We start from the raw sequence: 24722 nt of genomic DNA on the forward strand, positions 1-24722 counted from the left end.
CTTCTGGGAATCAGGTCTGGGGGTCGGGAGGTGTGGCAGAGAGGAAGGAGGCCTCCCACCGGGCATCTGGTGTCAACCACTTCTGACAGCTTCTGGGAATTGAATAGGTGCACAGGGGAGCAAGCAACTAGAGGCAGGGGCTCGAGCTCAATCTTGGTGCCTGCAAGCTCCTCTCCCCCACTGCTGGCAACATGCAGGAACAACAGAAATGGGTAGTGTGGAAGGTGGCAGCTATATATAATCGGTGGAGGTGGTATGATCCTTCATTGCTCATTTGTCTTTGAATAAACTTTCTTTTTTTTTTGTTTAGTAGCTCTTTGCAAGCCTTTGAATGGTACATTAAGGAAAGCTTTTCACTATGTCTTAGCATACATAACAAAAACACAAACATTTCTTCAGAATCACATTCATGGAAGGAAAGGATCCTTTACCATAGAATGGGAGATAGATGGAGTGCAAAGATGAATTTCTTGGCTTTGATACATTTCAAATATGGCGGCAAGGTTACAGCACCTGCAACCAGGATTGAGGTTTGAATCCATGCTGTATGTAAGGAGTTTGTACGTTCTCCCAGTGCATGCAGGGGTTTTCCCCGGGTTCCTCCCACTTTCAAAACTTAACGTGGTTGTAGGTCAATTGGGTGGCACAGGTTCATGGGACAAAAGGTCCTGTTACTGTGCTATATGTAATATGTTTAATTTTTTTAAAAATCCTGATCTATTTTATCTTCTAAAAAAAAATCCAATAAAAACTGAATGATAAAGCAAACAAAAACTAAAGTCCTGCAGAACTGGCTGATCCAATTAGACCACATAATTATGAGTTAATTTGATGTGGTCCATATGATTTTTAGCAATGCTTTTGGCATGATTTCACGTGATGTTTAGCTGACAGTGAACAAATTTTGTATAATTGGATTTTATTTTAGTCACCTTAGTTCTGTCTCAGTAATAATGAAACCTCTCCTAGATAAACTGACCAAACTTTGATGACAATGTACTGATGTCTACTTGAAGGCTGCTTACCTATCCTGAAGTTCACTGTGCCTTCGAGCTTCATTCAGTCTGCCTTCATATCTGGACCCCTCCTCTTTGTGAAGCAATCCTATCTTAGCTTCCAACAGCTGGGGATAAAGAAGAAGAATATTCAACCCACTCAGTCAAACTATTCTGAACAAATTATTAATTAGATAGGTTTTTGTTTTGTTGCTTGTTATTTTTAGCATTGGTCTAACATGGCCAAGCATTGTGTGGAGATTCCACTTTTAACAAAATTTCAACATACTTGGTCTCAGTGAGGTTGAGATTTACCCCCCTATTTGAAAATGGGCCAAGAATGCTATCAGTGAATTAGAGGATATAATCTGGATGGTTCTCAGCCTGTTCTTCCAACAAGAAACAATATATGAAATGGAAATAAAGACTGCTAGTTTTCTTGTTCTCAAGACATTCTACCATTACTACAGTGTAGTTCCCCATATTTTCACTGTGTCCTTCGATGAACTGCTCAGTGTTAACATGAGTACTTTTAGCAGTGGTTCTCAACCTTTTCCTTTCCAGTCACATACCACTAAGTAATTCCTATGCCACCGGTGCTCTGTGATTAGTAAGGGATTGCTTAAGGTGCTATGTAAGTGGGAAGGGAAGGTTGAGAATCACTGCTCGAGACCCAATTGTTAGTGAAATATTTTGCTTGAGAAAAATTGTCATTGGCCCATTTCCTTTGGAGTAATGAAACCGTACACATAACGAGTCAATTAGGAACGATTAAAACAGTGGGTTTCAAACTTTTTCTTTCCACCCACAAACCACCTTAAGCAATCCCTTAATAATCACAGAGCACCTATGGCATAGAAATTACTTAGTGGTATGTGAGTGGAAAGAAAAAGATTGAGAATCACTGTTTTAAAGAGTCAGTGCATCAAGCTAATGTCTCTAGCTCTTACCTCAAGCTTACATCAATAATGAAGCATTAGCGCAGACCCAAAGAGTTTTAATGGGCAGGTGAGTGCTAATGTCTTGGGACAGAGCAGCAGCAAGAATAGATGAAAGTGAACAGTGGAAAATAGGATCGTGCAGAGCTGTGTGGTCGACTACAAGGCGACATTGGGGCCTTGCAGTTTTGTTCCACTTTTCCAGATATTAAAGTGGGGCATTGTGGCTGACAAGAAGAAATTTCTTTTTCACTGAATGATACGTTGTTTTTCTGAAAGAAATCACTGAGCCAGCCACAAAACTAGGACAATATTTTGCAGATTCAAATCACTTTATTAGATCGACTCTTCAGATGCTTACAGCATAAAGTGACTTGCCAGTTATATCTTAATAGCTTTAAATTATTTTGGGATAGTTTTAAATTATTAAGTTAAACTTTGAGAGTTATCCCTGTCAATTATGTTTTTACCTAATTATAGCAGCAATGCAAGTGAGGTGACCTGGAAGGTTCATCAACATGAAAAATTAGTTCTGCTTCTAACACTTTCAATTTTATTCTAGATTGCATGGCATCAGAATAACACCAACCAACACATAGTATAATAAGTATTAGCATCTTGTTTTCATCTTCCCAACTGGTGGTGTTCATTGTTCCAAACATCTGACCAGAAATAGACCATTCATTCCCTTGATCTTGTTTCGTCATTAAAGTAGTTTGTGGATGACTTTCATCTCGTTCTACTCAATATCCACAGCTTTTTAGGGGTAAAAGTTCAGATTATCATTCTTCCTTCAGAGGAGAAACCTGAACAAAAAGATTGCCCCTTGCTTTTGATTCCATGGAAAAGCTAGTTTTTTGCATCTGACTTACTGAATTTCCTTATGATTTTGAGCCTCAGTTAGATCTAAACACATGTAATACAAACCGAATATATCCAGCACAAACTCAGAACTTAAAGATCTGGGATCATTCTGATCTCTCGGTCCCATTCGCCATTGTTGTTGCTACACTGAGAAAAGAATACTGTGCATCAACGAGTGCCTGTCATCAAGACACTGTACAACTAAAGCAAAACATGTATGGTTGCGGCATTATGAATTTTTCCATTAGGGCCCCCTCTAGTGTTCAATGAGGAACATGCAAAAACAATTAAAAATTTTCCACTGAATCTGGTTGAAAACACCGAAAAATTATTCAACAATATATTACATTAAAGCTCTCTGAAATGACTATGATTACTTTTGGGTTGCCAAACAAAAAGTCTAATAGTTCCTGATTCAAGACTTTGATACAAATCTTTGCAAAGCAATACAAACAACTCTCTCAATATACATAGTCAGACTGAACAGGTATATTTTGGGATGGGAATGAGTGTACATATGTAATAGATAAACAGTAAAATCCCCATTATCTGGTATTCAATCAACCAGAAACTTAAACAAATGTCAAAAAAAATTAGAGGAAACAAATAAATAAATAAACTCAAAGAAATGAAACTGGGCGGATGGACCCCGTGGGGGGAGCACTGAGACTTCGTTGGACATGTGCAGGTTTGCACTGCTGAATGGGCAGTGTCTGTCACTGCGCTTGCATTGTTTTCACTGTCGCCTCTTGCGTGAAGGTGAGCCAGGTTGTCAGCACGAGGAAGGCGTGCCGAGGGCCTCACCGGGACACTTCCATGAGGTGAATCAGGTTATGGCAAGGGCCTGTCCAGGACACTGGCATGGAGGTGAGTCGCGTGCACCGGTAGCCTGACTGGGACACTTCCCTGAGGTGAGTCAGGTTGTGCCAAAAGCCTGACGGACACCGGGATGAAGAGCTGGTCAATGCCACTTGCCACTAGAGCAACCCTCCCAAAGGGACTTTATTTTTATTAGTATGAAGTATATTTTTAAGGCTTTAACTGTAAACTTGGGGGGGGGGGGGGGGGTTAATTATGATGGTGGCACAGTTAGTGCAGTGGCTAGTTCAGTGCTGTAACAGTGCACATGACCAGATTTTGAATTTACTTTATTAAAGTGAACTACATAATTAAAGACAACAATACTGTTTCTTTGTTCAAATTACTTTACATTTTGTACTGTCTTTTGTCATTTAAACCAGCGGTTCTCAACCTTTTTCTTTCCACTCACGTTCCCTATGCCATCGGTGCTCTGTGATTCGGAAGCGATTGCTTAAGGTGGTATATGGGTGGAAAGAAAAGGTTTGAAAACCAGTGTTTCAATCATACCTAATTGACTAATTTTGTGCAAGATTTCATAACTCCACAAGAAATGGGCCAATGACAATTTTTCTCAAGCAAAATATTTCACTATTTCTAGAGCAGTATTCTTAACCTTCCCTTCCCACTCACCTTAAGCAATCCCTTACGAATCACAGAGCACTGATGGCATAGGGATTACTTAAAGTGGTATTTGAGGGGAAAGAAAAAGGTTGAGAACCATTGGTCTAAACAATGTATTCTTAATGCAGGTATCCAAGTTAGGCAATGCAAGAGTGAGCCTCAGTCAACTTGAAAATTACATTTCCAACATCTACAATCCTTGTAGATGTCGGACAATGGGGATTTTACTGTATATAAACCTTGAAAGATAGTTTATACATCTGTATATGCCCAAAGGTACTCAGGGTCACTCGTCTCTCCCTCCTCCATCAGCCTTAGGACTTCCATTTGACTACGTAGTCTTTGCCAGTTTTACAGCACTAGTTTGGCAACCTCCAAGCCTATTTTTCTTTCTTGTGCTAACAGGTGCCACTTTCCAATGAGCTCTTTAATGAATTCATCATCCCAAGTACCCCCCCCCCCCCCACCACCACACACAACGGCCAGCCTTCTCTCCTTAGTCTTTCATTTAATGTCTCAGAAACTTTTCGAATTATATTTTTAACCTCCAGATAGTTGTATCTGCACAGTTCCCCAATGTACCTCAGGTTCTCAAAACCTGAGCTCCCCGAGCACACACATACACACAAACACACTAGTTCTTGACTGGACTAGTTCCCTGAACTCTTAACTGAGCTCCCTGAGCTCTTATTCAACCACGGTCCTGGACTGCTGAGTTCCCTGAAATCTGCCCGGAGACATTCCTTGGTCTCCGACCTGACCCTTTTACAGGTCTGTTTCTCTTTTTCTCATGTTTTTCCTGCCTGTCTGAGCTCTTCTGTCCTGCCTCCTTCAGCTCCGGGTCACAGACCTCTACCCCTCCATCAGACTCTCTCACCTGTTGGTGTTCCTCGGGAGGGATATCACCAGCATCCCGGTGATTCTTCCCTCCTCTCTGACTATCATAAGGTGGGGGCAGGTGCTTCAAAGGATCCCAGGGAGGTACGTCTGCCTCCTCATTTTTTCACAGCAACCTTAAACAATTTGGTCACTCGGATCCAACACGCTGCATAATCTGACTCTCCGGGTCTGGAGGGCTTCTTTCATTTATGAATAAATTTAATTTCTGACATATCCAATCTTCATCTGACCCCATTTGGGGCCACCAAACAGAAGACCCCAGAATCAGAGTCTGAGGCCATTTGTAATAACAAAACTCATAGTTTCCTTAGTCTTTCCCTGACCCCAGTTTCCTAACACCCGCCCCAACGGACTATCTGGCGTAATGTCAATCCCGGGACCCCCATCTGGAGTCCCTTCTTCTCTCCGGTATTCTTATTACTCTTATCAGATCACTCACTCCTGACAGAATCCCAGTCGTCCAAGTAGTACTTAATAGTCAATTTTTCTTACCCGGGTCTCATGCACAAGAGTTGCCCCGACTGAACCACTCCTCCTACTGGAGTCCCTTTGTTCTGTTCCACTCCCTCTACCAGAGCTTTCCTAGGTCCTGTTCTCCAGAGTCTCCTGTCCAGATATCACTCGCTCAAACTGCTGACGGCAAGCAAGGAAATCGGAGGCCACTGAAATCAGTGGGGTGCACCTTCTCGTTCTTCGATAGCCAGTCACCAAGAGGTGGGAGTTGAGGATCCCGGACGAGCCCTCAAGCTTGTGAAATATAAAGTGTTCACAATCACTACAATGGAGACCAAGTCTTGGAGAACAGGTTTATTTCAAGTCTGCAGAGTCGGGTGTCCCTGATCTGGAGCCACACCTGAGGTTCAGATTCATTACTCCTTTGTATAATCCTGCGCTCAATATCACCCTACCTTCATTTACCTTCTTCCAATCAGAATCCCAATACAACATTCTCCTTCTCCCTTACATCAATCCAGGTATCACTCAGTTGCCCGTCTTCAAACATCGCATGTTATGTTAATTATTTCATTTCCTCCTTAGGGGCATCTAAGTTAATATTCATGTCTCTATTAAGCAAGCGCAGTACTAGCTATAGACTTCCTTAGGTCACTGTACCAGCCTGAACCAGATCCTTGCATCCTTGGGGCTCGAGATAAGAAGGGGCCCACTAGCTCGTACTCTCTACTCTCAAGTTCTAATCTACATAATTTGCATTCCATCACTTTTCACAGAATGGTGCAAGTTTAATCACTTTCAACTATTTTTCACAATTCCTTTTTTCTCTTTACCATGTATTTCTGATTAAAATGCATTATTGTTCACTTAATATTTCACAAGCTTGGGAAATAATCCAATAAATAAGCCCACTAGAATCATTAAACCATATATAGCAAGGTGCATTAACCATGGCCCCCAACCTCCGAAATTCCAATCTCCCCATGTCCAATCACCACATACACCTCCTTTTTTCTCTCTATACTTTTTAATATGGACCGCCAAATCCAAGATTCATCCGGGATGTATGTGCAACATTCAGAGCTAATTAAAGTACAAGTGTCCTGTTCCCCCCCCCCACCCCCAACTCTGCTAAAATAAAATCAAGGGCCATGCGGTTTTGGAAGACTAAGTCGCATGGTGGTCATTTTTGTAGTTATTGCCCGGACTTGGGATTGGACTTCCCCAAGCGCTAGGTCCGTATCATTTACTAGTTCATTTAGCATGGCTGCTAATTCTTGAATCTCAACCCCAGCTCTTGAGGCTGCATATGTCGGGAAAAACGTCCACATGAGATGATCGCCTTCAGTCACCCTTCTTTTGCTTTGCCCATGGGACGAGACTAGTACAGGTAGCTGGTTAAGAACACGGACATGGTGAATTAATTAGGTCAGGTAACAACATCCACTCCAACCTTTAGGTGTACAGGTCTGATTCCAACATTCCTTTTCCCCGGGTAACCATGAATAAATTTTACGTCCACACACCTAATATGCGCCATTTACAGGCTGCGGGATTCGCAGTTATGTGATGGTCCAATATTGCATGCAATTGAAAACTCCTAGTTGGTTCCTCAAAAGGAAGCAACTCTCCAGACTGAATAGTTACTGACTTTGTTGGTTTTGGTCGTATAGATGACCCTTTGTATTTATCTTCAGTGGTTGGATCACTGTTGCTGGGCAAAGTATATATATCAAATAATTCGTGTAGGGAGAGAGGGACTGTTACTAAGGGGATTCCTGACTTGCCATGGTATGGTATTTTTGCACATACCCAACAATCTGTTTGATTTTGTTTCTTAGCATAATTAGTACATAGAGAGATAAAAGAATTTTTAGGTTCAACACGCAAAGCTATGATATGTATAAGTACAAATTGAAATAGTAAGAATAAAAGTTTCGTTATTGTAGTTTTCTTTTCTGTGCTTTTTACTCCTCTTTCCTTCCTTCTGTGGCTGGTGGTGGGTCCACTGGTCCCTTTATTCTTGAAGCATGTTTCCACCCCTTTTCCTTCATTCAGACCACTGTTTTTTTGTGGTCAACAGTACTAGATATGGTCCGTTCCACCAGGCCTGAATGTTTTCTTCTTTTCACAATTTGATCAGGACCCAGTCACCAGCATTCACAGAGTGGATAGGGAAATCCAGAGGAGGGCTCTGCACCAGCAGACTCTTAGCTTTTAAATCTGCAAGAGAACGAGAGACTGCCAGTAAATAGTTCCTTAAAAACACATCATTACTTTCGACTGTAGGTATTCCTTCTACCCGCCCCAAGTATGGGAATCCAAATTCTGAGAAGAGCTATCGGTACGTTCCCCTTCTGATGTCCTGGTACATGTACTATGGCAATTCTTTCTGGTTTGATTAATGCTTCTAAAGTCTTTTCAATTAGTTGTTCATGATCCAGTTCTTTTCCTCTTGCTGTTATCATCCCTCGTTCTTTCCAAATTTTCCCAAATGTATGCACCACTTCAAACGCATATTTCGAATCTGTGTATATGGAACCTTCCTGCCCTTCCAACAGTTCCAAGGCTCTCATTAGGGCATACAACTCGCAGGACTGAGCAGACCAGCTGCCGGGCAGATGCCCAGTTTCCACTTCAGCTCTGGTAACTCCATCAACGATAGCATATCCACTGTATCTCTTCCCATCCATACAGCTTGATGATCCATCTATGAACCACCTTCCGAGAAGGGTTCCTCTTCTAAGTCATTTCTTTTCGTTTGCAGCTCGACCACTTCGCTACAGTCGTGCCCTGAGTCCTCTGGTTCTTTATCTTCTCCTGACAAGTACTGGAACTGTGAAGGGTTCAGACTTTTATCTGTACAAATTGTTGTCATAATTTTTCATTAAGATTGCCTCATACTTTAAAATTCTCGAGTCTGTCAACCATCTGTGAGACTTCTGAGATAAAATGGTTCTGACAGCATGGGGAGTGAATACAACCAGACTCCCTCCAAAGGTAAATTTTCAGCTTTCTTCCACTAATGCTGCTGTGGCTGCTTCTGCTTGAATGCATTCCAGCCACCCTCGTGACACTGGGTCCAACATTTTTGAGAGGAATGCCACAGGTTGCCTCTGGCCTCCTCTTTTCTGAGCTTGCATTCCCAAAGCTATCCCTTTTTCCACATTTATAAACAAGTGGAAAGGCTGATCAGGTAAAGCCAGGAATGGAGCATTAATCAAGTCTTTCTTCAAGTGATGAAATTCCTGCTGTTCCTCTAGGTTCCACTCCACATTTTCTTTATCACTTCCTAGTTTTTCATATAAGAATCGGACATTCAGTGCGTATTTATCTATCCACAGTTGGCAATACCCAATTAATCTGACGAACTTCCTTATCTCCTTCTGAATTTTAGGTATAGGCAGACAGGTGAAACCAACAATTCGTTCAGGTCTGATTCTCTTTTTCCCTTGGCTAATCAAGTGTCCCAAATACCTTACTTCCTGTTGCACGAATTGCAGTTTCTTAGAAGCTCTTAACCCCTTCTCTCCCAAGAAGTTTAGCAACTCAACAGTGAATTCATTTTCCTTTGTTCCTGAAACCAACAGATCGTCTACATACTGTATTAACTGTGTTCCTGTAGTGCTTGTGTGTTCTTCTAATACTTGCTCTAAAACTTGTCCAAATAGATTGGGAGATTCTGTAAACCCTTGGGGGAGGACTGTCCATCAATACTGCTGTTTTCTTCCCGAATGAGGGTCCTCCCATTCGAATGCAAACAAGTCCCAACTGTTCTCATCCAAGGGGCAATTCCAAAAAGCATCTTTCAAATCTACAACACTAAACCACTCGTGTTCCGGGGGAATTCAATTCAATATGTTATAGGGGTTTGGGACTACTGGATGTCATGTCTGAACAATCTTATTTAATTCTCATAGATCCTGGACCAAGCAGAAAGTCCCATCCATTTTCCGAACAGGGAGGACAGGGGTGTTATAAGGGGACATGCAACTTTCTAGCATTCCATCTCGCAGTAAATTTTCAATAACCGGCTGAAGGCCTCTTCGTCCTTCTACTGAAATAGGATACTGTTTCACCTGTTCACCTGTACTGGCTGGAACCTCTCTTTAGGGTTATTTTGAGTGGGGTTTTTTTTGCAGTCCTCCCTGTTTCCCTCTCCGGCCCAGACACAGTCCCCAATGTCCTGGATATCCTCTTCCCTTAACGGGTACAATTTCACCATTATACATCCTTCCACTGGAGCGTTACTGACTCCTAGTCTAATTTGCAAATCTCATCCTGTCAGATTCACCCCAGCTTGAGGAACCAGAATCAGGTCTTCAATTGCCTCCCTGTTTTGATACTTCACACAGACCCCCTTGATCAGAGGGGTCTTCATGACTCTCCCCCCTACTCCCGATACCTTTAATTGTGGACTAGTGATTCTAACTCCCTCCAGTATAACGTTTAATGATGATCTAGTGGCCTCTGCGTCCACCAGAAAAACGGCATCCTCTTTGTTGGGTCCCACCTGAAAGAAACCCCTGATACCTTTAATCCTCCCCAAAAGTCATCAGAGGGATCGCATCCCTTTCCCCCTTTAATTCGGGACATTCCTGTTTGAAATGGCCCACTTTCCCACAATAGTAACACCCTGCCTGCCAGGGTTACCCAAAACTCAAGTACATCAACATAATAACAAATGGAACATTTCCATCGTTCAATTTCTCTATCAGAGGAATCCCTCTGGTGGAGTCTAATCTCCTGGATGAGAATATTATACGGCTCGTTGAGGACGATTCATGTTGAACTAGATCTTTGGGATCCCAATCTTGATAACCCTTTAGATACTTTATCTGCTGCCTCATTAAGTTAAGAAATCACATCTTTATCATGAGTATGTGCTCAACTTTAAATTGCAAACAAATTGGTATCTTGTGTGGCCCCTTTAAGAGTATTCCTGGTTGTCTTCGTTCTCTGCTCTGTAGTATTCTGATTAAACTGCATTATTGTTTACTTTATATTTCACAAGCTTGGGGGTAGACAGGGAGATATGTCCATCGACATCTGGAAAGGATAACAGAGGTACATAGTCAAGCATGACGAGACAGACCAATAGGTGTGCAGGAAGGCTGCAAATCTTCTTGGTGTGTGCGATTTAACTGGTCAATGTCATAACTAGCCTCTTCTACCTTGCAATAAAAACAGAAAATGCTGGAAATACTCAGCAGATCAAGAGAAACACAGTTTTAGGTCCAGGACCCTTCGTCAGAACTGGTAAAGAGAGAAAACAAATATTTATAAAATGGTTATTGGTTTTATTTCAGAGAGTCATTAAGATTCATTGATATTGCTGTGGTCTGGATTCACATATATCGCAAGCTAGGTAGGAATGATCAATTTCCTTTCCTGGGGAAGTTTAACAATAACCCAATTTTTCACGCTGACTCTTACAGCAATATAATGCCTAATATGACAGTCAGTTGACAATCAATGTATGTTTATATTACATTTTATAAATTATACCATTTCCTTTTTAATAGATAAAAATAATGATTCTAGTTTTCAGAAAAAGTTATTTCCACTTTGGACCCACAAAAGGGATCCCTATGAGAAAGAATTTACATTGGGGTTGATTGACTTGATAATCTAAGTTTATATCCTCCAGCTCCTCAAGATCATTGGTTTACTTGTTCAGTAGCATGTCTATATTATTCTACACCCTAATGGAGGAGGTTTGAAAGGCCAAGTGGGCTCCTCCTACTGCAATTTCATGAGTCAATTCTTATTTTCATGTGCATCATTACAAAATGTTTGTTTTTTGATCATTAATAATTTTATGAATGCAAAGATAAAATGATATGATTTACTCCACCTTTTGCTTTAAGATCATGCTGTTAATTACAGTACTGTGATTGACCATTTCCATATTCTTCTTGCTTATACGCTCACGTTGTTCTTTTAATGCACACCAGGCAGTTTTAAGACACTCAGTAAGGGCACATCTTCTGATCTCAGACTGCAATAAAGTGAATGTTAGCTTCCTCTTAGATTGTCGGTCACTTCGATTTGTGGTATCAGTTTCATCCAGATCAACCGATGAGAACATTTCCTTTCCCACAAAGCAAGATGCAGAACTTGAAATATTGCTGCAGGAACTAGAGAATTAAGACTGTCAAAATAACTTTTTATTTTGAAATAAAATAGTATTGCACATAGAGATTATGACAATATCAAGTACAGATGGCTAGAATGTGAAAAATAACAAATGTTTATATCAATAATAATTAATATTTGAAATGTGAGCACTAAGGTTTTAGTGAAATAACACAAAATTTCTGTGGGGTACTTAGCAGGTTTCACAGCATCCACATTCTTCAAAGAAGGGCTCAGGCCCAAAACGTTGGTTATATATCTTTACGTCGTATCGACGCTGCGAGACCTGCTGAATTCTTCCAGCATGTCAGTGTTTTTACCACAATCACAGTGACCGCAGACTTTCATGTTTCACATAGCTCACGATATAGATATTATTGTCACTTAAGCAAAATATGGTTGAGAGAGGAGCGGAGGAGTGAAAAGATTATTTGAAAATTGCACGTAATGTTAGAAGTCAATGGGTTGGACACGATGGAAATGTTCATCCATTTCAATGCAAGGTGTTCTGTGGACGAGTTTAAAGCATGGGTTAGCACGTCAAATTGTGACATTGTGGCCATTAGTGAAACTTGGTTGCAGGAGGGGCAGGACTGGCAACTCAATGTTCTGGGCTTCCATTGTTTCAGACACGATAAAATAGGGGGAGTAACAGGGGAGGAGGAGCACCATTGCTCATCAGGAAAAATATCACAGCTGTGCTCAGGCAGAACAAACCAGAGGGTTTGTCTACTGAGGCTATATGGGTGGAATGGAGGAACAGGAAAGGTATGACCACACTCAGGGATTGTATTATAGACCACCCAATAGTCAATGAGAATTGGAGGAGCAAATCTGTAGAGAGATAGCAGACAGCAGCAGGAAACACAAGATTGTGATAGTAGGAGATTTTAACTTTCCAAGTATTGATTGGGACTCCCATACTGTAAAAGGGCTAGATGGCTTGGAGTTTGTCAGATGTGTTCAGGAATCAATATATAGAGGTGCCAACTAGAGGGAGTGCAATACTGGATCTCCTATTATGGAACGAGACAGGACAGATGACAGAAGTATGTGCAGGGAAACATTTTCGGTCCAGAGATCATAATGCCATTAGTTTCAATTTGGTTACCGAGAAGAATAGGTCTGGACCACGGGATGAGGTTCTCAATTGGAGAAGGGCCAATTTTGAGGAAATGAGAAAGGATTTAGAATGTGTGGATTGGGATAACTTGTTTTCTGGCAAGGATGTGGAAGACCTTCAAAGGTGAAATTTTGAGAGTACAGAGTTTTTATGTTCCTATCAGGATTAAAGGCAAAGTTAATAGGCATAGGGAACCCTGGTTTTCGAGAGATACTGGAGATCTTGTTCAGAAGAAGAGGTGTATAGGCAACACAGAGCAAATGAGGTACTTGAGGGGCATAAAAAATGTAAGAAAAAACACAAAAAATTAGGAAGGCTAAAAGAAGAGACGAGGTTGCTTTGGCAGACAATGTGAAGGAAAATCCTAAGGGTTTCTATAGGTATCTTAAGAACAAAAGTGTTAAATTTTTAAATTTAGACCTACAGCATGGTATAGGCCTTTTCAGCCCACAAGTCCATGCTGCCCAATTTACACCCAATTAACCTACGTCCCGGGTATGTTTTGAACAGCTGGAGGAAGCCAGATTCCCCCGGATAGTTAGGGATAAAATTGGTCCCCTTAAAGATCAGAATGATCAGCTAAGTATGGAACCAAGATAGATGGAGGAGCTCTTGAATGGAATATTTGCATCAGTATTTACTCAGGAAACTGGCACAGAGTTGAGGGAAGTAAGGAAAACTAACAGTGAGGTCAGAGAACCTATACAGATTAAAGAGGAGGAGGTGCTTGCTGTCTTATAGCAAATAAGGGTGGATAAATCCTCACGGCCTGACAAAATATACACTCAGATCTTAAGGAGCCTAGTGTAAAATTTTCAGGGGCTCTGGCAGAACTATTTAAAATGTTCTTTAGCACTGGTGTGATGCCAGAAGATTGGTGGGTAACTCATATCATTCCATTGTTTAAAAAGGGTCCAAAATAACACTGGAAATTATAGACAGGTTAGCCTGACTTCAGTGGTCAGTAAATTATTGGAAGGTGTTCTAAGAGATCGGATATACAATTATTTGGATAGCCAGGGACTGTTTAGGGTTGGTCGACATGGTTTTGGGCGTGGTAAATCATGTTTAACCAACCTGACAGAGTTTTTCGAGATTACCAGGAAACTTGATTAAGGATAGGCTGTGAATGTTGTCTACATGGACTTCAGTAAGGCCTTTGACAAAGTCCCACATGGAAGGTTAGTCAGGAAGGTTCAGAGGCTTGGTATTCATGGAGAGGTAGTAAAATGGATTCAATATTGGCTATGCAGGAGAAGCCAGAGTGTAGCGGTTGTCAGACTGAAGGCCTGTGACTAGTGGTGTGCCTCAGGGATTTGTGCTAGGACTATTGTTGTTTGTCCTCTATATCAATAAGCTGAATGATAATGTGGTAAATTGGATCAGCAAGTTTGCAGATAACACAAAGTTAGGAGGAGTTGTGGGCAATGCGGAAGGTTTTTAAAGCTTGAAGAATGATCATAACCAGCTGGAAAAATGGACTGAAAAATGGCAGATGGAAGTTAGTGCAGACAAATGTGAGGTGTTGCACTTTGGAAGGATAAACCAAGAAAGCACGTACAGGGTAAATAGTAGGGCACTGAGGAATGCAGCAGGACAGAGGGATCTGGGAATACAGATAAATAGTTCCCTGAAAGTAGCGTCAGAGTTGGATAGGGTTGTAGAGACAACTTTTGTATACTGCCCTTCATAAATCAAAGAATTGAATACAGGAGTTAGGATGTTATTGTAAATTATATAAGACATTGGTGAGGCCAAATTTGGAGTATTGTATGCAGTTTTGGTCACCTAACTGCAGGAAAGATATCAATTAGATTGAAAGAGTGCAGAGAAGATTTACTAGGATGTTGCCCAGACTTCAGGGACTGAGTTACAGAGAAAGGTTAAACAGGCTAGGTTTTTTTCCCTTGGAGCCTAGAAGAATGAAGGGAGGTTGACAGACATATTTAAAATTATGAGGCATCTAGACAGAGTAAATGTAGATAGGCTTTTTCCACTGAGGGTAGGTGAGATACAAACCCAAGGATATGGGTTAAGGGAGAAAGGGGAAAAATTTGGAAGGAAAATTAGGGGAAACTTCTTCACACTGAGAGTGGTGGGAGTGTGGAACAAGCTGCCTGCTGAAGTGGTGAATGCAGGGTCAATCTTAACATTTGAGAAGAATTTGGACAGGTAAATTCATGGGAGGGGCATACATGGCTACTGACTGGGTGCAGATCAGTGGGACTAGACAGAAAAATAGTTCGGCACAGACTAGAAGTGCCAAGAGGCCTATTTCTGTGCTGCAATGTTCTGTCGGTCTAATTTACATTATTGATGCCCACTTTATGCCCAACTAATCACTTCTGAGGCATGGGCACTAATTTTTGTAGACAAATGTAATCATAATTTCTTGAAGGAAGAGATAACATAAATGGTCACCTTTGTCAGTTTCAAGTGATTTATGTGAAAGAGAAGTACTGAGACCTGATTCCCTGTTCTCCTTCCAATTTTGGGATCTCTTTACAACCGCTTAGATATGCATGAGCAGAGCCAGACATCTTGAGCTGCTGGAAAATCATCAACTCAGTGAAAGACATCCTTTGGTCTGCCCAAAGTTTGTTGGTTTTCTAGCACACTTAGATGTCAGGGAGGGGATGCTGCTGACTGGCACATTCCAGGCTGAAGGAGTGTATGCTGAGACATGGAGGGATGTGATATGGAGGGGCTGAGACTAGAGGGAAGTCCCTCCAATAACACTAGGGGGGGGTGCAGGGGGAGCAACTACAAAGGGCAATGATGGCAACGCTGCTACATGACAAATTATAAGATCAGTGTTACAATGTACAGTAATGGAATGTATATATGAATATGACACTAAAGGAGCAAAAAGACTTTGCATAGTTTTACTTTGTAGAATATATGGGAATATAGTTTAATTTTGAAAAAAAATCCATGGGGTAAACCCTCAAACAATAGAAAATATAGTAACCCTGAGGGTCCACAGTGGTAATGATGATATAAATGGTTAACACTACAATCTACAGTAACAATGTGTCCTTGAATGTTAAAAAGTACACTGATTTTCCTTTATGTATCACACTACGAATGTTAAAAGACATTGCACAGCTTGCTTTATTGTCAATAAAGTCAATTTTGAAATTAAAAAAAAGAATGTGGACCCGAACCACATTAGTGGTAAGGGTGCTGTGAGGTAACATAAGTTGGCAAATTCCTCCGTGTCGACCTGGAGCATGCCTGACTTCAAAGTTAAGCTATTAAAATTGTAACACAACTGAATGCGCATAGAGACGTGAGGAGTACAAACGCGCTTTTAATAGTCCTCAAATGAATCTGAGGTAAGGTGGGAAACCCAGGGTTTATATTGGGGTAGGTGAGAATGGAGCCAAGGGAGGAGCCAGCCATCTGAACAATAGACAGTGAATTCCAGTTCACTGCCCAGTGCTTGCCACTCTTTTCCATGGATATGCCACTGAATGGGTGGCCTGGGCCGTGAATGCCCTCCCGTGATGCTGACCCTTGGGGGCCTTACCAAAACTCAGCCTAGGGGCCCGGGTTGTAGTTAATCCATCACTGCATCCACACCTTGATGAAGGGGTCAAGTCCAAAACTTCAGTTTTGTATTTCTACCTTGGCTACATAAAGGTAACTTTGACCTGCTGGAGTTTCTCCAACATTGTGTTTTTTTAATTCAACCACATTGTCTTCTGAATTTCGTGTTTTACCCATGTCCTCTTCTCACTGCTACCATCAAGAAGATGGGACAGGAGCCCAAGGACTGCCACCAAAGGACTAAGGACAAAATTAGCTCCTTCCTCTCTGCCATCAGATTTCTGAATGGACAACGAGCCAGAGACACTACATCACTTTTTCTCTTCTTTTGCTCCTATATATATATATATATTTTAAATAGAGCATTTACAGAAATGTAATTTGAAGCAATTTTGCACCAGTGATGTACGTAAAGCAACGAATTTCGTGACACGCTCATGGCAATAAATTCTGACGGTGCTCCTCGATTTTTGTGCTAAGTCCTCGATCGAAAGCCATCGAGCAGTGGAGAGAATTCCAACCAACATTAAGTAAAAGTCATTGTATCTGAAAAACAAAATTAAGTCTGTGCGGTCACTTACTCCAGCAACCTAGGGTTCAGTGTCCCAGGGTGAACGTTTAACTTTCCTCACAACTCGCAAAGACGTGGAGGCAGGAATTGGACACGGAAAACTGTGCTTAATCTCTAGGACAACGTAGCGGGAGAAAAAAGGTCTGGGTATTTGATATTTGTAGCAGTTTTCATGCGATATGCATAAAATGTTGCCATTGCCTCGAGACGTTGGCTCTTTAAGGCGTGATGCAATTCGCACAAAACATTTGCTGTTGGCTGTGCAAGTACAATCTGCAAATAATTCTAAGAAGCCTTGGAACAAATCAGTTTCTTTCCAATTCCTCAAGCACGGAGAGTTCTCACCTTGTGCGACTAATCTCTCGCCTTTCCAGCTCCAATGTGTGAGCATTGCTGTTATGGAAACGACATGACAACACTCTCAACTCCATTGAAATCTGAACCCGAACTCAACCTTACAAACTGCTTTTTCAAAATGAAATCGCCGCGGGGAATTGAAAAAAAAGGAACTCACCGAGCGGTTTATGTTGATCGTTTGCCAGCAAATCTCCACGAAGGGCTTTATGTTCCAGGGGCCGTGGCTCCTTGCTGTTCGCTGGTTAACCCGGCGTGGCTCCGCCGCACACCGCGGGAGTCCCAGCCCCGCCTGCACATCAGCGGCAAATTGGGGAGGCAGACCTTAACTGAATGCTCCCATCCCGACTCAAGTCTGAAGACAGCACCCAGCTGAACGGCCGCCTCGAACCGGGGTTCGATCCTGAACGGCGGCGCGGAATTTGCACCTTCTTCCCGAGTCGGTTTCGATTGCTCCGGTTTCCTCCCAAATCACATCCGGATTGGTAAATAAATTGGCCACTGTGAATGGTACGTAAATAGTAGTTTGGCGAGAATATAGAACATGGAATTCACGTAGGATTAGTATAAATAGTTCCTTGGTGTGAACTCAGTTTGAGGGTCTGATGAATTCACTTCCTAGGACACGCCCTGAAAATTTTAATATTTCAACTGAATTTTTCTTTTTATAAAGTACCCGTTCAGCTGCAGCAAATAAAAAGGTCCATACAATGTATATAATGAATTTGTTACAATTATAAAAACATGGGTGGAGAATGCAATTGGTTAGAATTCGGAAAGTTTGAAGAAAATAACCACCTCTCCTTCACCAATCCCTCAATTGTCCAAAGTAGAGGGCTCCAATAACAGGCTGCCAGCCACAACAGGTCTGAGCTGTTCAAACTTATCATGGGAGAAACACATCCCCTGATGTTGATAAATTTAATTCCAATTACAAATGATTGTTCATTGTTCTGGCTGAGGGGCAGGAAACAAGTCTACCCATATAATATTGTGGAAGAAAAACAATGATTCGGACAGCTGGCAAAGCATCTCGCTGACATAGGAAATCAAACAATTATTTTAAAATAATCAAGAAATTTAATCAATCAAAACATTAAACCAAACTAATCATTTGTCCTTTGCATCCTTTTCTCTCCTTTCCATTAAACAGGCCATTCAAATCAGATTTATAGCAGGAAAACAGGGCAACTTGTCCATACCAACCAAGCTTGGCTCTGCACCTCATGATTTTTAAAAACTTCATAAGCACCCCCCCCCATATCCTATTCACCAGGAATTTAAAATTCAAGTATAAGATAGGAGTAAGTCATATTTTATTAAAATATTTTATTATTGATAGATGTCACTTGGTATATATTTACAAAATGTTTGACCAGATAATACAATACTTCAAATAACAAATAGTTTAATAAAGTCATCAAAATTTAATGGCATAATCTTGATGCTTACTTCCAGCATTGTACTTCTTCAAGTGGGGCCAAGATCCACAACTTGCAAATGAGTTTACTGATTCATAGCACATTCTCAGACAATATTTTGAAGGCACGTTTCCTTTGCTCTGTGGTCATGATTTCACAGCTTTCCAACACATTGGCTACAAGTAGAGTATGCTTAATTGTTCTAGTTTTTACCCATATCCGTCCATTCATTCCAATCACTATCTCAAAAGGGTACAATTTTCCAAGATCCTTGATGACTTCACAGTTTGGAGAAAGTAATCTGAAATTTGGAATTAAAAAAAAAAATCAGACAATTGATTGATAGTAAAGTGTTAGAATCTTCACAATTTCGTAACTTACTTGCGTGCAATACTCAACGAAACTTTAAATAATAATCCATCGGGTCCAATCACTCCCATTCCATTGGATCTTCCACAGCTATCAATGCAGACCAGCTCTGGTTCCATATCTTTATTAGCCACAACGAACTGTGCAAAGACAAGATCTCCCACCTACAAAAGTGAAGTCATTAGAATAATAGACAGTGAATTTGAAAACTAACATTTCCGGGTAGTTAATTTATGCAATTATGATAAATGACAATTATGATTATAATGTGCTTTTTTTTTGCCAGTTATGAACCCACTCCAATCTATACCAGTCACACTCAGCTCAGTGTTTTCTACAGAATGTGTGATCTTTTGGCTGAGTCTTGAACTCTGATATCAATTCTCAGTGGACAACATATATTGTAAAATAACTTTCAACTTCTGCAGCCTTGATCTTTCTTCTCTAAAATCACCATTAAAAAAAACTGACAAATAGAAGTAATATAGACAAATCCATTCTTTTTCAATCCAGCAAGCTTACTTATGACTCATTCATAATATATATTCATGACTACACTGGAAACTTTCTTCTAGCTTGGCTCATGTATCAATTAGTTGCCCAACTCAATTTTCCAAAGCTCGATGAAACAATGTTCTTTCCTTGTTGGATGCAAATAAAATCCAACTACCATCACTCTCAAATGCATTGTTTAAAAGCAATTAAAATAATTTTATTTTATTACTTTGAATATGAACATGATTCCTGATGAAAATGTTGGCCATCTAAATGTCTAAACAAGTCAGGTGATGTTAATCAATTAATCTCCAGTATCTGAGAGACAAAATTCAATTTCTACAAAGAAAAATAAGTTATTTATAATTTTATCAAAAGTGATATTCAGTTGGCAGATAAGCGAATCCAGATTTTGGACCTTGTGATGCTGACAGCAAAGTGCAGAATTTGGCATTCCAAAAATTGTTCATTTCCACTATTGAAACTAACATTGTTGTAGTAGGTCACCTTTCCCAAAAGACAAAATTAGTGGGATATTTTGATTAAACAAAGTCTTACTGAAGAAAGCTTTTTTTTTAAATTCTCAATTGATTTTGGGAACACCAAGTTAATACTAAAAATTACTGCTCACATTGATCATTAGTCTACATTAAATCTCAAGATGTCTGCAGTGAACACCTCAGAAGTCTTTTATCCAATCTGGTTCATGTTATTAACATTTAATAAAAGCAAGACTTACTTGCACATTCGGACGATTTCGCTTTGTGGCTCCTTCAAATGCTAAATACGACAATGAAGCTTGTTCACTTCCTCCTACATCAACTTTAAATACATCACCGGATTTGGTGGTGACAATTCCTATCACATATTCACCTTTGATTGGTACATACTATAGGGAAAAGATGAAAATAACAAAAAACAATTTAAGATTATATCTTTCTGCAATATATTTGCAAATTTCAAACCTGTTAGAAGTGATAGACAAGATCAAACATTTTTTTTGGAATAATGGTACCTTTTTTTAAAATGGTCTTTATTAAAAATGAATGCAACTACCTCTGGAAATCTGTACTCAGAGCCAACTATGCAATAAGATATTCTTGTGCAGCAAGAGTTCTGCTCATGTAACCTGTGCTTTTATACCACAAGAATATTCGCAACACAAAACATTGGTTTGGGCAAATTCCTCTTTTATGCTGATAAACTAAATGGTTCGATTTCATTCATCTCCAGGTCTGCATATATTCTTTAGATCCTGAATTTTGGATACTGGCAACCTTTGTCCAAATCCCTAAATTTTACAGCAGCTTCATTGAGACTCTGGTATATTATAATTGGCAAGTAAAATATAAAACAAATTAAACAAAAACAATCTTGGGAGGAAGGAAATACAGAGGCACTAAATTAATTCCTTATCTTTTTTTAAGGCTTATTATTTCAAGTACACTTTCAGAAGGGTTTATTGGACAAGTGAAAACCAACTTTTATCCCTTATTCTCACAAAGACAAAGTCACAGATATATAGATGAGTGAGCAAATTGTTAGCTGTACACAAAGAATTTGCAGAGATATGGAAGTTGGAAAGCTGGCAGATGGGTTACCATGTGGGTAATTGTGATGCTCTATCTTTTGGAAGGAAGACTGAAAGGCAACTTATAATTTAAATTGAGTGAGCCTAAAGAATGTTGTGATACAAAATTATGAGGATCCTAATCCATGAAACTGAAAACATTGACACACAAGTTCGTAATTGCAAAGGCTTATGGGATGTTGACTTTTAATGGAAGTGACATGAAATCAGCAAGTGATCATTGAGGGATCAGAGGTAGAGAGGGCAAGCAAATTTAAGGTCTTGGGAGTCACCATCTGGGAGGATCTTTCCTGGACCCAAGATATGAATGGCATTGTGAAGAAATCACATCAGCACCTCTACTTCTTAAGGAGTTTGTGGACATTTGGTATAACAGTAGAAACCTTGGCAAATTTCTATAGAGATGTGGTGGGAATTTTGCTGACTGGCTGCATCACAATCTGGTATGGGAACACCAATACCCCCGAGCATAAAGCCCTGCAAAAGGTAGTTGACACAGCCCAGGATATCACAGGCAAATCCCTCCCCGCTATTGAGTACATCTATGAGGAAAGCTGCTGTCAGAGGGCAGCAGCAATCATCAAAGACCTGCATCACCCAGCATGCGCTCTGTTCTTGCTGCTGCCATCAGGAAAGAAGTATCGGTGCCAAGACTCACACCACCAGGTTCAGAAACAAATGCTGCCCTCCACCATCAGACTCCTCAACGACAAACTCAGACTCATTTAAGGACATTTAAGATAACATTCATTATCTGTTTACAGTTCTTTTATTTGTTTAAATGTTTACAGTGTATACATTTTATTTTTGAACTACTAATTAGTGGTAATTCTGCTATGCCTGCAGGAAAAAGGAATCTCAGGATTGTATATGAATGTCGTATAGGTACTCTGACCATAAATCTGAAATCAAATCAGGTGCAATAAAAAAGATTTGATGCAACTTTATGTTCTGGTGAGACAATTCTTGTGGTATTACTTTCAATTTTGGTCTTTGATTTGAAGGAAAATGTATATTTGCATTGGATATAATGTTCAGAAGGTTTACAATTTATGGATAAAGGAATTTACATTTCAAGGGAGATTGGAATTGAGGGTTAGCCTGGAAATGGACAGAATGTATCAAAGATTAGTGTATCTATGGCAAAGGGTTTAATTGTAGAATAATCTATTTAAGGGGGAGTGGATAGTAATTCTTTGGAATTCTCTTGCTCAAAGGGCTGTGGAGGGAGTGTCACCGAAGAGATTCATGGTAGAGACAGATAGACATTTGCACTCCAAGGGAGTCATGGGATATAGGAAGAGTGAGAAAACTGTACTGATGCCAAGATAAAGTTAGAATTAATCACTGGCCTGAGAAGTAAACTAGTCTAACTTTATTCCTATTTATTATGTCCAGATTATTGAAGTTTACATCAATACAGTAAATATACAAAGGTAGTTAGTAAAAAATAACCAACACACAAGAAAAAACTCAAGTAAAAGGCAGTAGGAGAGGAGTGGTAGCTGCAGCAGATTCAATTGTAACTATCAAAAGGAGCTGGTTAAATATCTGAAAAGTTCTCAACATTGAGAATGTGTGAGTGGGGTAACAAGATTTCTCTTATGCCAGATAGTCTGAATGTCTGTGTAATAACCATGTTTTAATTTAGAAATATGAACAAGTTAATAGGGACTGGGGGAAAGAAGCACATAGCAGAATGAATGTGATAAAGTATAATCATGAATATTTTCTCTAAAGTGGGAGATTGAAAAGATTGGCTGTCAAGAGGGTCTTGGCTATCTTGTACAAATTAATGAAAGTTAACACAGCTGCAACATGAAACCACAAACTGTAGGATAATTTGAATTGAAACATTCTACTATACCATAATTATATGGGGTCCCAAAACTGTAAGATATACAAATTTCCCTATCCACAGGAAGCTACATTTCCAATTGAATGCATGCAACAGAAGTTCATGAAATGAACTGATTCATACTCTCCTGCACTTATTGAAATAAATAAAATACTCATATAGGGGATAACCGAATTAAAGACATTTCTCTGTGAACATGGGTTTAGAGGCATGGACTGAGATAATAAGATATCTCCCAGAGTAGAGAATCTTTCTAACCAAAAGGGTCACAGAATATATTTTAAATAAATCGAATATTCAAGGAATCGCGTATGAATGTTGGACCATTGGACATTAAATAAAAACAGCCAGAACTTATCACGTTGCTGACAGGCTCGATGGGCAGAAGGACCTACTGATGCTTTTATTGTAGTAGTCACCAGCACAGGATGGATGATGCCCTCAAGGTCTGGGGCCACTACACGCTGGGGTGAACCGTGAATACAAGGAAAAGCCCTGCCCGTGTTGGTACAGTGAGGTTCAAACGTTCCCTGTCATTTGTCACACACAGAGCTTTCCCACAAGCCCAGCTTTCTCCCGCTGTCTTCTTCCCTTCCTTCCCCACCCCCGCCGCTCACCCTCTTCTGATGCGAATCCACCCAGTAGACCGAGGGCTCCTTGTGCCTTAGAATCCCGGATTTACACGCAGTCAGACCCAGCCCGGAATCTTGCCGCCGCAGGCCAGGCCCGCACAGCACCTTGGCGCTGTGCGTGGTCGGGAAAGTCAGCAGGTCACCGGCCAACACTACGGCTCCCACGGCCTCCTCTGCAGACCGCGCCATGCCGCCGGCCACCGTCAGGCCACGTGACGGTCTAAAGCGCAATGACGCCACAACCTCACCGTCACTCGGCCGCTCTGCGTCGAAAGCGAGGCTCACTTCCGTCACCTGACCAAGGACGAGGGTGTGCAAAGCCTGTGGGTGAAGTTCAATCAAAACGCTGGAGAAAGTCGGCGCGTCCAATGGTGAACTTGATATGAGATTAGATTCAGCTTTATTGTTATTGTGCCAGTAACATGAAATGCAATTACCATCCAACCAGGATAAAAAAAAAGTCTCATATACAAGACAAATAAACAATCGCATTCAGCAAGCAAACAATTATAAAAGTACTGACAGTACAATGTGACTGGAGAACCACTCAGTGTTGTGATTGAAGGTTCAGCAGGGTCACAGCATAGGGAAAAAAGCTCTTTTTAAGCCTGCTGGTTCGCGGCCGAAGGCTCCTGTAGCACCTACCAGTTGGAAGAAGAGTAAAAAGTTCATAGTTAGGTTGAGATGCATCCTTATTTTTTTTTCAATTTTATTTAATTGTTTGCATTATTGCAGGAAAAAAATATTAATCAAATATCCATAGCCAATAATACAAAAAAAGTACTTTTATATATTCTCCCCATCCCTTCTCCCAACCAAAAGTAAGAAAAGGAAAGAAACACCTACCATTTAATATAGAATATTTAGCAGAGACAATCATTAATTGATATTAGAAATTACTAATTAAGTGGAGCGGATAAGACAGAAGAGGTGGACGGAAAATTATCCATAAAATCCCAATATGGTTTCCAAATACTATAAAAATT

At 40.4% G+C, this 24722-nt stretch overlaps 2 protein-coding genes across 2 annotated transcripts in view; both read right to left on the reverse strand.

Moving 5' to 3' along the window:
- LOC138756299 (DNA double-strand break repair Rad50 ATPase-like) overlaps positions 1-17690 on the reverse strand; it is a 115996-nt gene extending 98306 nt beyond the window's left edge. The window contains exons 1-2 of the mRNA XM_069922841.1: positions 17531-17690; positions 1026-1123 (exon numbers count right to left, since the gene is read on the reverse strand). The gene's annotated coding sequence lies outside the window, so the exon portion shown is untranslated. The remainder of the gene's footprint in view (positions 1-1025; positions 1124-17530) is intronic.
- A 994-nt stretch (positions 17691-18684) lies between these two features.
- LOC138756300 (exosome complex component RRP40-like) lies at positions 18685-23974 on the reverse strand. Its single transcript, XM_069922842.1, has 4 exons — positions 23722-23974; positions 20395-20544; positions 19173-19324; positions 18685-19092 (listed from the first exon to the last, which is right to left on the reverse strand). The coding sequence occupies exons 1-4, from the start codon at positions 23923-23925 to the stop codon at positions 18885-18887; spliced, it is 714 nt and encodes a 237-aa protein (XP_069778943.1). The 5' UTR covers positions 23926-23974; the 3' UTR covers positions 18685-18884.
- Between the last annotated feature and the right edge of the window lie 748 nt (positions 23975-24722).

This window comes from Narcine bancroftii, chromosome 3, assembly GCF_036971445.1.
Source record: "Narcine bancroftii isolate sNarBan1 chromosome 3, sNarBan1.hap1, whole genome shotgun sequence".
In the NCBI taxonomy this organism is placed as follows: Eukaryota; Metazoa; Chordata; class Chondrichthyes; order Torpediniformes; family Narcinidae; genus Narcine; species Narcine bancroftii.

Bases quoted from the DNA above. Each gene is read 5' to 3' on its own strand.
- LOC138756300 (XM_069922842.1), bottom strand. From the start codon at position 23,925: ATGGCGCGGTCTGCAGAGGAGGCCGTGGGAGCCGTAGTGTTGGCCGGT. The intron at 20,545-23,721 runs GTGAGCGGCGGG...TTTTCCCTATAG, and splicing joins TGGATTCGCATCAGAAGAGG to TATGTACCAATCAAAGGTGA. The intron at 19,093-19,172 runs GTAAGTTACGAA...TCCAAATTTCAG, and splicing joins TCGTTGAGTATTGCACGCAA to ATTACTTTCTCCAAACTGTG.